At 38.7% G+C, this 14724-nt stretch overlaps 1 protein-coding gene across 1 annotated transcript in view; it reads left to right on the forward strand.

Annotated features, from left to right (window-relative positions):
* DTNB (dystrobrevin, beta) overlaps positions 1–14724 on the forward strand; it is a 392167-nt gene that overhangs the window by 267170 nt on the left and 110273 nt on the right. The window contains exons 10-11 of the mRNA XM_006835297.1: positions 2338–2427; positions 6828–6915. Of these exons, the coding sequence (XP_006835360.1) occupies positions 2338–2427; positions 6828–6915 (178 nt within the window). The remainder of the gene's footprint in view (positions 1–2337; positions 2428–6827; positions 6916–14724) is intronic.

Here is a 14724-nt window from a genome sequence, read left to right on the forward strand (position 1 = left end):
CAGACACCTGACAATATAATATCCTTAATTTCCATCATCCAACACAAAAGTAGAAGACATAGGAAAAGCAGGACTGTCAGACCAGTAGCCATAAGAAAAATCAGTCAATAGAAATAGTTCTAGAAATTACAGGGTTAGTCATTAGTAGACACAAAATTTAAGCTGGCCTTGATAAATACCAGAAATATGAAAAATTCAGAGGATATGCCTAATAGTATATAAGAAACTACAGAAGAAAAGTTGACTAAGCTTAAAAACATAGCAATACAAGCTATCTAAAAAGGAAACTCAGAAAAAATGGCTGAAAAATTGACATCCTCATTGACTTGTAGGACATTGTCAAGCAGTTTAACAGAAAGAGGAGAGAAAAAAGAATATTTAAGGATATGATTTTTTCCAAAAATGTAAATAGCTTTCCACACTTGATGAAAGCTGTAAGTCACAGATCTAAGAAGCACAACAAACTCCAAGCACAAAAAAAATCACACCAAAAATCTCTCACAATCAAATCATTTTAAAACAGTGATAAAGAGACAGTATTAAAAGCAGAAGGGGGAAAAAGTTACATATAGAGGAGCAAAGATAAAAATTCCTAATAACGTTTCATCAAACAAAGCAAGAAAAAAAAAATGGATTGGCATCTTGAAAGTTCTGAAGGAACTTATCTTTTTTTTCTAAACTATATATATATTGTTGCTGTATCTACTAAAAAGACCTAGAAGCTGTTACTACTCAGGAACAGTGAACATCCTAGTGCTCTAATTATGGTCTCTAAATACTATTTCCTAGTAAAGGGAATCAGGAACCCTTGGAACAATGGCTGGTTTCAGATCTGTAGCAGAATATATACAAAATGATCCTGGGATGTCTTACTGTGCCAGAAAGCAAGAAAGTTAACAAGGTCTAATGGTCACATCCAAAGAACACAGAAGCCTTATTTACAAGGGCCCCCAAAGGCTAAAGATAGGGCAATTAATAACTCATAAGAAGAATTGCAGTGGATTGAAGCATTGTTATTGTTAAGCTCTGTTGAATCGCTTCTGACCCATAGGAACCCTGTGTAGGGTTTCCAAGAAGCGACTGTCTGAACCACTGATCTTTCAGTTCAAACTGACCTTGTAGTCTAGCGCATTATTCTGCAGTGCCACACCAGGACTCTGACTGAAGTATTTGTTGTTTTTGTCGTTAGGTGCCATCGAGTCGATACCGACTCATAGCGACCTTATTATGCACAGCAGAACGAAACACTGCCCAATCCTGGGCCAACCTCACTACTATTGCCACGCTTGAGTCCATCGATGCTGCCACTTGGCTAATCATCTCTTTGGGGGTATTCCTCTGTTTCTCTGACCCTCCACCTTACCAAACATGATATCCTTCTCCAGAGACTGGTCCCTCCGGACAATATGTCCGAAGTATGAGAGACGAAGTTTGGCCACCCTGGCCTCCAAGGAGCTCAGAGGCTGCACTTCTTCCAACACAGATCTGTTGGTTCTTTTGGCAGCCCATGGTACTTTCAATATCCTCCTCCAACACCATAACTCAACAGCATCAATTCTTCTACTTATTCATTGTCCAGCTTTCACTTGCATATGAGGTTATTGAAAATACCATGACTTGGGTCAGGTGCACCTTATTCCTCAAGCTGACATCTTTACTCTTCAACACTTTAAAAAGGTCTTGTGCAGCAGATTTGCCTAATGCAATACGTCATTTGATTTATTGACTGCTGCTGACTGAAGTATAGTAGATACATAAAAGTGTATAAATTCCTAATGCTTCTTTTAAAAACTCAGAAAACTCCTTGGTCACTATTAGAGGTTTCTAGGTATTAATTGTTCTGAATTTTCTTAAATGATAAGAATTACCAAACATTTGCCTTACATTTCTTAAGCCAACATTGTTCAACATAAATGGAAGAAATTATAAAATAGGAACATCAGTGTTTTGAAACTCTATGAAATAATCTAGGCAAGAATCTTCAGTATATATGAAACCCATTTTTATGGGCGAACATGAAAGAGTACTATAGGTTTGACTGGTACCATGAAATAACCATCCAAACTCTTGGACATAAGCTATGAAAAGCAATGTAATTCAAAGCAGCCCCTAGAGGGGACTGTCTTTTTTTTCCACAGGATTTGTGAGATGTATTCCCTTTGATCTAACACCATTAATCCTGGTTCCATTTTGCATTGTGGTTTGGTTTTGTTTTCATTATCATGATTTATTATCTTTCCTATTTTTCTTTAATGTTTGCCCATTTTAATCCATGTTCATTTCTCCCTGTGTATGTGTTTGTGTCATGCTTGTTGTCTTTGCCTCCATCGTTCCCAGGTTACAGTATAGCCAAGATATACCCAGTCACTTGGCCGACGAGCATGCGCTGATAGCTTCCTTTGTGGCCCGTCTGCAGCACTGTGCACGGTTAGTGGTAGAGCAGCAGCAGTAGGTGGGGAGCTAAGGGTTGATTAGAGGGAGGGAGAGTTGTGTTACCTGGGGTTTCCAGCTGGAAATGATCTACATTTTGGGCTTTTCTTGAGAAGCTACCAGCTGTGTTTGGCAAACTTCAAATGCTTGCTGAAGCATTCGCTTCTTAAAGAGAAGACATCTTACCAAGTCTGGGCACTTACCTAAACACAGGCAGAATTTCTGCTTTAAAGTGAGATCACGTTCTTCAGATTACACTTAAAAACTATATAAACCTCTGAGACATCGGAGATCCCAAAGATGTAACCTTCACAGAGGTATTTGATGTTGTTCATTCTTGCGTAAGTAATAAAATCTTTCTGTTGATATTCAAAGTTTAGTGTTGATCACTTTGTCTAATGTAAAGACATTGATACCACCCTGTCACATCACTACCATCTTTCATATGTTTCCAGAAATCTACATTATTGATTATTTAAACCAGTGATTCTTAACAGTGATACCGAATCAGTATCACCTGAGGGACTTTTTCTAAACTATATATGAGGGAGCTTCAAAAAGCTCATGAAAAAAAAAAATGGAATTGAAAGAACTGGAATTTTCCCATGAACTTTGCACCCTCATGTACCTCCTTATATTAAAATAATTACATGTAATAGTTCACAATAACCACTGAGTTGTTGATTCACTATAAATATTTTATATGACTGATCCCTCAGTGGGTTTCAGATGGAAAAATGTTTGATAGCCACAAACTATTATAGTTTTTTCTTTGAAAGAGTTCATGCCAAATAAAGTGTTATTCTGTTCAGGCAGACCCAAAGCCATTTATCCACTCCATTCCCTGGCCCACCACATTCTTCAAGAATGATTGGTAAACTTTTCATATCTAAAGTCACTTGTTTTCTCTATATAGCTGCAAAGAAGAGTTGTTATGGAAATCTCTGCTTTGAGAACCCTAATTCTTAAAGAGAAAACCATAATTAATAAACACGTAACGGAGGTTGGCGCCTTAAAAATTTTTATCGTAGTTTTGCCCATAGCATGCCATGACCACATGGGAAGGTCATTTGGCCTCACTCCTATTCCCTGTGGTGATAGAAATGTAAATTAATAATTAATGTGGAAAAGCATTTGTGAAAAGGACTATTTTTAATATTATACATCATACTGTTTCTCAGTGTAAGCAAAGACCATCATTATTTTTTGACATTTACTTAACTCTAAAGCTGTAGGGAGACTGTAGGGTTCCTCCTACCTCCTACTTATGTTTAATAGGCTTACCGTATGGGAGGGATGGAAAGGCCTGCTAATTGTATCAAGTGTTCCAGAGCGAATCTCTGTTCAACAGATGACTCTGACCCAGCCTCTGTTCTTTAGGAATAGAGTAGTTTCACCTCAGCCAGGGCAGATTATTTATAATCGATAAGACAGTTGTCCAGGGTGATTATAACATTCCATGTTAAAAATAGCACAGTGTTGGCCAGAGATCTACTACCTGATATTTGCAGTCTATAAAGGTTTTTAGTACGTTTGGCCAAGGTCTACAAGTCCCATGGACTCTGGAAAATCTTAGGGACTAGGCTTCCTGAGCAAGAAACTGGCTAGTAGCCCTCGGAGAACACAAACTAGGTGAGTACTGCATCTCTTCTTTATTTATGGAGTCCCTGTAACAATCAGAATTTCAGAATTTTAATTCTGAAAATTAAAGCACTAGCTTTCACTTTAAATACCCCTTAAATAATGGTTACTGACCTTTAAACTTCTCATCAATAGAAGGTTCTAGTTTCTGTCTAGAAAGCTTGTTGTTGTTAAGTGCCATTGAGTTTGCTTCCAACTCATAGCCATCCTGCATAGGATTTCTGAGGAGTGACTGGTGGGTTTGAACTGCTGTTAGCAGTCCAGTGCTTATCCTACAGTACCAATATAATAGGGCAAATAGATTAACCTTCCCAGGGAGATGCATGTAATAGAGAAAGAAGAACTCTTTTGTGTAGGACACACTTTGTAGGCGGCCAATCCCTCCTCCATAATATTATCCACTTGTATTGTAAAATAGTGGGCTTTACTTTTCCATTTCCATACAGCACTAAATTATGTTGTTGCTTTTCAAAGGTAGAATGATTTCTTGTTTCAAATAAATAATTCTTAAGCCACAAATATTATGTTTTTCACCCTAACCTTGGGGAAGTGACTGTAAGGTATTAAAGTCTATTGGTGATGGTGGTGGTTGTTAGGTGCCATCGAGTCAGTACTGACTCATAGCGACCTTATGTACAGCGGAACAAAACACTGCCTGATCCTGGGCCAACCTCACTATCGTTGCCAAGCTTGAGCCCACTGATGCTGCCACTTTGCAATCCATCTCACTGGGGTTTGGTTGTCAGGTGCCATCAAGTCGGAACCAACTCATAGTGACCCCATGCACAGCAGAACGAAACAATGTCCGTTCCTGGGCCAACCTCACTACCACTGCCACACTTGAGTCCATCAATGATGCCACCTGGCCAATCCATCTCTTTAGGGGTCTTCCTCTTTTTCTCTGACCATCCACCTTACCCAGCATGACATCCTTCTCCAGCGACTGTTTCCTCCAGACAATATGTCCAAAGTATGAGAGATGAAGCTTAGCCATCTGGCCTCCAAGGAGCACTCTGGCTGCACTTCTTCCAAAACATATCTATTGGTTCTTTGGACAGTCCATGGCACTTTCAGTATTCTCCTCCAACACCACAACTCAAAGGCATCAATTCTTCTACGATCTTCCTTATTCACTGTCCAGCTTTCGCATCCATATGAGGTTATTGAAAACACCATGGCCTGGGTCAGGCGCACCTTAGTCCTCAAGCTGACATCTTTGCTCTTCAATACTTTAAAAACTTCCTGTGCCCAATGCAATACGTCGTCTGATCTCTTGACTGCTGCTTCCGCAAGTGTTGATAGTTGATCCAAGAAGAATGAAGTCCTTGACAACTTCAATCTTTTCTCCATTGATAAGAATGTTGTTTATTGGTCCAGTGGTGAGGATTTTTGTTTTCTTTTGACATTGAGATGTAATCCATGTCGAAGGCTGTGCTCTTTGATCTTCATCAGTAAATGTTTCAAGTCCTCTTCACTTTCAGCAAGCAAGGTTGTATCATCTGCATATCTCACTGGGGTAGCATGTTCTAATTACCAAGATCATCATTTGACAGGACAATTATAAATGCTTGAGGCTGGCATTTGTACAACTAAAATAAAAAATGTTGACAAATGTCATAGGCAGAAGACTTAAAGTACATTAAAAAAAATTAATAAATCCAGACTAGAGGGAAGACCAAATTAAGCCTAGAGAATTGGCCACAGAGATAGAAATATTGATAAAAGTAAAACAAAATCTAGAAAAGTACATAGATGGACTGCAAGGTCGGTTTGAACCCAAAGGCTGTGGTTCAAGCTCACCAGCCGCTCCTTGGAGACCCTGTATAGGGCCATTATGAGTCGGAACCGACTCAATGGTACTTAATGACAACTACATACATAAAACTACATACAACTCAATGGCACTTAATGACAACAACTAATACATAAAATGATGATTTCTTGATGTGACCTCACTCTGCTCAGATTCTCCTCATTAACCATAACAAGATCCAGTGACTAATGAACTCAGGTGTTTTGTGTTTAGCTTGGTTATACTTAACCAATGATTTTTGAGTGCTGGTACTCTTGTTAAAAAGTAATAAAATAAGCCAGTTCACTCTAAGATGGTGCTTTTATGGAGTGAGTGCTTTAAAAGATCAGAAAGATGGATTGAAAGGTAATTTTTATACCATGGAATCTTCTCCAAGTTTACATTATGCTAAGTCTGCCCTGGTGAGGACCCTTCACTCTTGCTCAGTCAATGTTAAGTCTTTTATCATGATGCTTTCTTTTCTCTTGGTCTTTTGAAATTCAGGTCTAGGTCAAAAGTCATGAATTATTTCAAAACGTTTGCTTAGAAATCCCTGTCTCAGGCTTTCTGAGTATCCCTCCTCTTCTCAGCCAGTGCATTTGGAAAGAATACTGCTCTACTTGTGTGGAAGCAGAGAGGAGATGTGTTGTTGAAGAGGACTTATCATCCTTCTAACTGCTTTTGTCTCAAGATCACTAGTATCTACAACCAACCATCCTTTTCTTTCTTGTTATCATTCTTTTATTTTTTATAAGTTCCCTCCACTCACCCACCTATTCTCTCTAAGAGTGGAACAAGAGTTGTTGTTGTTACTCCCGTCGAGTTGATTCTGACTCATAGAGACCCTGTTAGGGTTTCTGAGGTTTTTAATCTTTGTGGGAGCAGAAAGCTTCATTTTTCATGCATGGGAACAAGAGTAGGGAATGTTTAATATCTATCTGTTGGATTTTTATCTCCTTGGCAGTGTCCTGGACAGTCCTAGCCGACTGGATGAGGAACACCGGCTTATAGCTCGCTATGCTGCCCGGCTGGCTGCAGAGGCAGGAAACATGGTAAGTAACTAAATAGTGGAGTAGCATAAATTAGCATTACTTCAATATTTAAGTGGTAGGACAAGGACAAATAGAAACTCAGAGGAGTGAATACCTCTGGAAAGGGAAAAAGAGGAGAGTAGGAATAGAGAGAGGATTGCAGGGACCTTTAAATATTTTTTTTTTTTAATGTTTTATTGTGAATTATGTGATAGTTTACATGGGAGAACATTAGTTTTACATTCATTCTGTTGTGTAGGGACATTTAATTTTATGTAGTATTGTGTTTCTTTTTCGAAAATTGAATCAAGAAGAGAAAATCAACAAAGCCAGAAGTTAGCCTATGTGTGACCAAGGACTTCTTTCTGGAATCTGTTCTTGTTAACTGCTGTTAAGTCTGTCTGACTCGTAGCAACCCTATGTAGGATTTCTGAGGAGTGTCTGGTGGGTTTGAACTGCCTATCTTGTGGTTAACAGACTATTGTTATCCTTCAGCACCACACAAGGAAGCATTGTTGTTTTATTAGCATGTTCCTGATGATTAATTATATTGAGTACTGCCACCGTTGGTCATTTGTATATCCTCTTTTGTGAAGTGTCTGTTTAAATAAGTCTTTTTTTTATTTTTTATTAGGCTCTGGATTTATTATTGAGATGCAGAAATATGTATAGAAGGTATTATTCCTGCACCTCAATAAGAAATCCACACCAAGTATTTAAAAAATAAACCAAGACTTGAACAGATACTTCACAAAAGCGGTTATACAAATGACCAATGACCATATAAAAGTGCTCAATATCATTAATCATCAGCAACATGTCAATTAAAACCACAATGTGATATCACTACATATCCACTAACCTCCAAACCAAACCTAAACTCATTTCCACTGAGTCAGTTCTGACTCATAGCAAGCTACAGGACAGAGTAGAACTGCCCCCATAGGGTTTTCATGGCTATAAATCTACAGAACCAGACTGACAATCTTTTTCCCATGGAACAGCTGATGAGTTCAACCTGCTGACCTTTCAGTAAGCAGTCAAGTACTTTAAACACACATCTACTAAACACACTGTATCAGTTCTGACTTCTAGAGATCCTGTAGGACAGAGTAAATGGCTCCATAGGGTTTCTGAGGCTGTAAATTTTTATGGAAGCAGACTGCCTCATGTTTCTTAGTGACAAGTGGAAGGTTTGAACCACCAACCTTTCATTTAACAATTTAAAGCAAACCCACTCTGCCACCAGGGCTAACGTACAAAAGACTGCTAGCACCAAATGGTGGAGGGGATGCAGCACTACCATTGTGCATGCTGGTGGCCAGGTCAAATGGTACGGCTACTTTAGAGAAATAGGTAGCAGGTTTTTTACAAAGAGATAAACATACATTTATCTTATAACCCAGCAATTCTACTCCTAGTTATTTATCTGAAAGAAAGTAAAACTTAGGTCCATAAAAAGTTTCCTATGAGAATGTTCATGACACTTCTGTTCTTAATAGTGAAAAACGATGAGTAGTCGAGATGTTTCTCAACATGAAAATAGATAAACAGAATGTGATATATATTCATACAATGGAATGCTACTTAACACATGAAGAATGAACTGTTACAATGCAATAACATGGGCTAGTGTCAGAAATATTATGATGAGTGAAAGAAGACAGGCACAAAAAAAGTACCTACTTCTTGATTTCCATGTATGTGAGATTCTAGAATAAAGAAAACTAATTTATGGCAATAGAAATGAGATGAGGGTTTCTGGGGATGGGGAGATTGAATGGAAACTTTTTGGATTGATGGAGATCTTCTGCATCTTAATAGGTGTGTGAGTTACATGAGTATGTATTTGTCAGAATTGATTGAATGTGATAACACTTAAGGTCAGAATCTTTCACTCTGTGTCAGTTTGCTCAATTAAAAGAAAAAGGAGCCAAGAATGGTAAAAATGTAATGGTTGATTGAAACAGACAGTGGCTACTCAGAGATTTACCATGTGTTTCCTATAATTTGTAAATAACTTATAAAAATGTGTTCCTCTTTTCCTTCTCCCCTTTCAGACCTTCACTTTCCTTGAGGAGATAAGTGCATGTTCTTATTTTTCCATGCCCCATCCCTCCCCCACCACTACACCCCCACACCCCCACGCAGGTTGGATAGTGTGTTGTTTTTAAGTGCCATTGAGCTGGTTCTGACCCATAGTGACCCTGTATAGGATTTCCAAGGAGCAGCTGGTGAGTTTGAACTGCCAACCTTGTGGTTCAAATCAACCTTGAGGTCCAGTGCTTATCCTGCAGCTCCACATCAGGACTGCTTGGATAGTATTGGTGCTATTGAGTGCTCTGAAATTGGTTGTGACATAGCAACCCTGTATAGGACTTCTGAGAAGCAGCTGGTGAGTTTGAACTGCTGACCTTGCAGTTCGCAGTCTAGTGCTAATCCTACAGTGCCACACCAGGAGTCCTTGGATAGTATAGTGGGCAAAAAAATTCCTGTCCTCATGGAGCTGTCAATCTAGTCAAAGAAATAAGCATTAAACAAGTGCTCAGACTATTAATTTATATACCCATCACCATCCAATCAATTCTGACACATAGTGACCATTTCTGAGGCTATAACTCTTCTCAGGAGCAGAAAGTCTCATCTTTCTCCCGCTGCCGGGTGGGTTTGAACTGTCCAGTTTGCAGTCCAGTACTTATCCTACCAATTATGATAAGTATGGTGGTGGTGGTTCTGTGCCACTGAGTAAGTTCTGACTCATAGCGTTACTGTATAGGATTTCTGAGGCTGTAAATTTTTACAAGAGCAGAAAACTTTGTCTTTCTCCCACAGAGTGACTGGTAGATATGAGCTGCTGACATTGCAGTTAGCAGCCCAGCTTGTAATCCACTATGTTACCAGGGCTCCTTAATGATAGGTATGGTGGTGGTGGCGGTTATGTGCTGTGGAGTCAGTTCCGACTCATAGCGACCTTGTACAGGGTTCCGAGGCTGTAAATCTTTATGGGAGCAGAAAGCTTCATCTTTCTCCCGCGGAACAGCTGGTAGTTTTGAACTGCTGACCTTGCGGTTCGCAGCCTGATTCAAAACTACTATGCTACCAGATCTCCTTAATGATAGGTATAATGGAGGAAAATTCAGGGAGCTATGCAAGTGTATAGCAGGTGCCTGATCTTTAGTGGAGAGTGAGGGTTGGTACTTAACTCTCCTACGAAAGTCTTACTTGAATTGGGATGTGAAATTGAGTAGAAGAGACTTCTGTCTCCTGGGAACTGAAAACCAAAGCTGCTCAGGAGCTTCCGTTGCTGCCGCTGCTGCTGCTACTCTGACCCTGTGCATGAGTTCTGGTTCATGAGGTGCAGGGAATAAAACTTTGGGCATGTGCCAAGTGCAGAGTTGGAAACAAGACTCTCATTAAGCTAGACCTTTCTAAGTTTCAAACTATTGGTGAAGGTATGGTATAGAACACCATCGGATAGCAGAGACAAGAAAACGAATGGGTCTCCTATTGGAGAAGTATTTTGGGGTGTTAGCGAGAGGTCTTCCCTGGGAATTCATAACCTCAGGCCTTTCCACATTTGAGTTGGGTGTCCTTCCACTACTTCATATTCTGAGAAACCCCCAAGGTGAAAATTTAACACAAAATTAACCCATTGCCAGCTATTTGGTTCTAACTTATAGTGACACTATAAGACAGGCTAGAACTGCCCCATAGGGTTTCCAAGGCTGTAGTCTCTATGGAAGAAGACTGTCACACCTGCTGAGTTCAACCTCTTTAGTTACCGGTCGAGCGCTTTGATCATTGTGCCACCAGATCTCCTTCCAAGACATGTTGGCAGAGACCAATTAGACCAACATGCTTTTCTTCCAGGGTGTTTCTGGGTGGACACAAACCTCCAACCTTCCAGTTAGCAGTGGCTTCTCTGTCTCTAGAGAAATAATACTAGATTTTTGTTGTTAAGTGCCATTGAGTTGGTTTCGACCCATAGTGACCCTGTATGAGGAATGGCTGGTGAGCTTGAACCGCCAACTTTGCAGTTCAAACTGACCTTTTAGTCTAGTGCTCCCATATACCAGGATCTTCCTTACTCCAGAGAGAAGCCCTGGCAGCACAGTAGTTAAAGTGCTCACCTACAAACCAAAAGGTCAGAGGTTCAAACCCACCAGCTATCCCATGGGAGAAAAGGTGTCAGCCAGCTTCCATAAAGATTTACAGTCTTAAAACCCTATGGAGCAGTTTACTCTGCTCTGTAGGGGGTCACTATGAGTCATAATGGTCTCAACAGTAGATTCATTCGGGTTTTTGCTCCAGATGAACTCGTGTTTTCTTAGTTCATCTGCAAAGACAGTTATTTCCAAATAAGGTCACAGACACAGGTGTGGGGGTTAGAACTTAAACATCTCTTTTGTGGGAGACACAATTTAACGCATAGCATATACCAATTTATTGTCTACTTCATAAGGAAATAGAGATACAGAATATGTAAATGGAGGTTGTTTTGTACCTTTTTAAAATTATATATGTATGTATGTATGTATATGCATATACATATATATACACTTTATCCCTTTGAATTTATTTAAATTTCAGAATCTTTTTCATAAGAGTTTAATATTAAGTCACACATCTGACTAACATTACAGCTCTAACGTTTAGTGAAATGGAATAGCATAGAACAAAAAGAAGTCAGGAAAAAAAAAACAACCAGTAAAGTGTGGTTTAATTATTTAAACCTTATACAAGCATGCCTTTGATCAGTCTAAATTGTTCACTATATTTCAAAAATTAAAAATTTAAGATAAAAGTAGTTGTTGTTTACTGCTGTTGAGTTGGTTCTGACTCATAGCAACCCTGTGTAGCATTTCTAAGGCTTTAAATCTTCACAGGAGCAGTAAACCTCATCTTTCTCCCATGGAGTGAAGACCTTGTGGTCTGTAGTCCAGAAGTCAAGGGTCAGCAAAAAAAAAAAAAAGACCCTCAGCAAGATGGATTGACAGTGGCTGCAACAATGGGCTCCAATCAGCAATGATTGTGAGGCTGGTGAGACCAGGCAGTGATTTGTTGATATATATATATAGAGAGAGAGAGAGAGAGAGAGTCTCTATGACTGAGAACTATCTCCATAGCACCCAACAACAATTCAAATCATTCAAAATTGCTTAGATAGGCAGGGTCATGGTTGAATTTTAAAAATAAAATATATTTAATGTCATTATATTGTATTGTTAGCTTTACATAGGACTTTAAAAATATTATCAAAGTGGCAAAGCTCTTTGCCCCTGAAAAAAGATCTCTGTATTCCTTCACTTCAAACAAGTTGTCTGTTTAAACCAGATGGTTTCTGATGCCAGTTTTCTTAATTCTTGTGAAAATGATTCTTGTAGGGATGGTCTTTAGATTGAACACTGATAGGGACAAGGTCTCTTTCGTCTTTGGTATATTTTCAAAGAAGTAGTTACCTTATAAATAATTGAGCCTATCAGGACAATTCTTCTTGACTGGATTTCTGTTTATCAGGAGACTCCTAATCCTTTAATCTTTCACAGATACAAGTACTTTGCATGAAGTGGGTGTAGTGTGCTCAAAAGAATTTATTTATAGCCTGCCAGATAAGCTTTGTATTGATTTTTTTCCCCCCCAAAAAAAACCTTCCTCCACAAAGAAAGGCTGTTAAATCATTTTAGTAGCCAGGATGCTTCCTATAGAGTGCTGTAGCAACAGAGTGGGATGTCGCCCTGCGTGACAACTGTGGTCACTGAAATGTCTACAGGCTAACTCTAGAGAAATGAAATTTCAGCTTGCTTAGATGAGCCATTTTCCTGGAGAACTAACTCATTCTTTTCCTGAAATGCCTAAGTCTGTTTTTTGTTTTTTTTTTAAATACTATAATATTACTGCAAAGTATGGTAAATAGTAGTAATAATAATAAATCATATTATGTTTTACCATAATGATTACCAGCATTTGGATATAAGCAGATGATTTGCTTATATTTAAATAAAGGTTTTTTTCGTTATAAAACATTTTTTAAAACTCTTAATGGAAAGATTGGAAGAAAGATAAACAGAAGGGGAAACCATAACCCATATTGTCATACTGCCTAACATTGAACATTTTTTAGAAGCTTCTTGTTTGTTTTTCTACATCTCTCAGTCCTGGCCTTCACAGCATATCATCTTGTCAGACTGCTCCAGTTGTGTGTAATCCAGAAATATTCCTATACTGTTATTGTTGTTATTTGGTGCCATGAAGTCGGTTCCAACTCATAGCCACCCTTTGCACAACAGAACAAAACACTGCCCAGTCCTGCGACATCCTCACAGTTACGCTTGAGCCCATTGCAGCTACCACTGTGCCAATCCATCTTGTTGGGGGTCTTCTTCTTTATCATTGATCCTCCACATTATGCAAAGCATGATGTCCTTTTCCTGATAACATGCCTGAAATATGAGAGACGAAGTCTCATCATCCTGGTTTCTAAGGAACATTCCAGCTGTACGTCTTCCAACATAGATTTGTTTGTTCTTCTGAAAGTCCATGTACTTTCAATATTCTTCTCCAATGCCATAACTCAAATGCATTAATTCTTCTACTGTCCTTTTTCATTGTGAAACTTTCACATGCGTATGAGACTATTTAAAGTACCAGGGCTTGGATCAGATGCACCTTAGGCCTATAACTGATATCTGTTTTCTTCAACACTTTAAGGAGATCTTGTGCAGTAGATTGGCCCATTGTAATATGTCATTTGATGTTTTTGACTTCTGCTTCTATGAATATTAATTGTGGATCCATGCAAAATGAAATCTTTGACAACTTCCATCTTTTCTACATTTATTTATTTATTGGTCCAGTTGTGAGGGTTTTTGTTTTCTTTACATGGAGGTACAACCCATACTAAAGACTATAGTCTTTGATCTTCATCAGTATTTTAAGTTCTCTTTGCTTCCAGCAGCCAAGGCTGTATCATCTGTATATTGCAGGTTGTTAATGAGTCTTCCTCCAATCCTGATGCCACGTTCTTCATATAATGAAGCTTCTTGTATTATTTGCTCGGTGTACAGATCAAATAAGTATAATGAAAGAATACTACTGTAGTGCACACCTTTCCTGATTTTAAACTATTCAGTATCCCCATGTTCTGTTTGAACAGCTGCCTCTTGGTCTATGTAAAGGTTCTTCATGAACACAATTAAGTATTCTAGAATACCCAGTCTTTGCAGTGTTATCCATAGCTTGTCATGACAGTCAAAAGCACAAGTAAACCTATTTCTGGTATTCTTTGCTTTCAGCCAAGTTCCATTTGATGTCAGCAGTGATATCCCTAGTTCCAAGATATGTTCTGAATCTAGCTTGAATTTTATTAGTTCTCTATGGATGTCCTGTGGCAGCCATTTAAAAAAAATTATCTTCAACAAAATTTTACTTGAATGTGATATTATTAATATTTCTACATGATTTCCACATTTCCTTGGGTCTCACCTGGAATGAGCACAAACAGGTTTTCTTTCAGTTAGTTGGTTGACCAATTGAAAGATTGATCTATGCCACATTTCTTAGCATAGGTAAGTATGCACTTCCATTGCCACATTAGTTTGTTAAAACATTTTAATTTGTACTATGTCAATTCCTGGAGGCTTGTTTTTCACCAGTACATTCAGTGCAGCTTGAAATTCTTCCTTCATTACCTTCAGTTCTAGTTTATATGCTACCTGTTGAAATGACTGAGCACCAGCCATTTATTTTTGGTACAGTGATTGTGTGTACCTTCCATCTTCTTTGGGTGCTTTCTGCTTCATTCAGTATTTTGCCCATGTTGTTAAGTGCTAT

Source organism: Chrysochloris asiatica, unplaced genomic scaffold (genome assembly GCF_000296735.1).
Source record: "Chrysochloris asiatica unplaced genomic scaffold, ChrAsi1.0 scaffold00016, whole genome shotgun sequence".
Lineage (NCBI taxonomy): Eukaryota > Metazoa > Chordata > Mammalia > Afrosoricida > Chrysochloridae > Chrysochloris > Chrysochloris asiatica.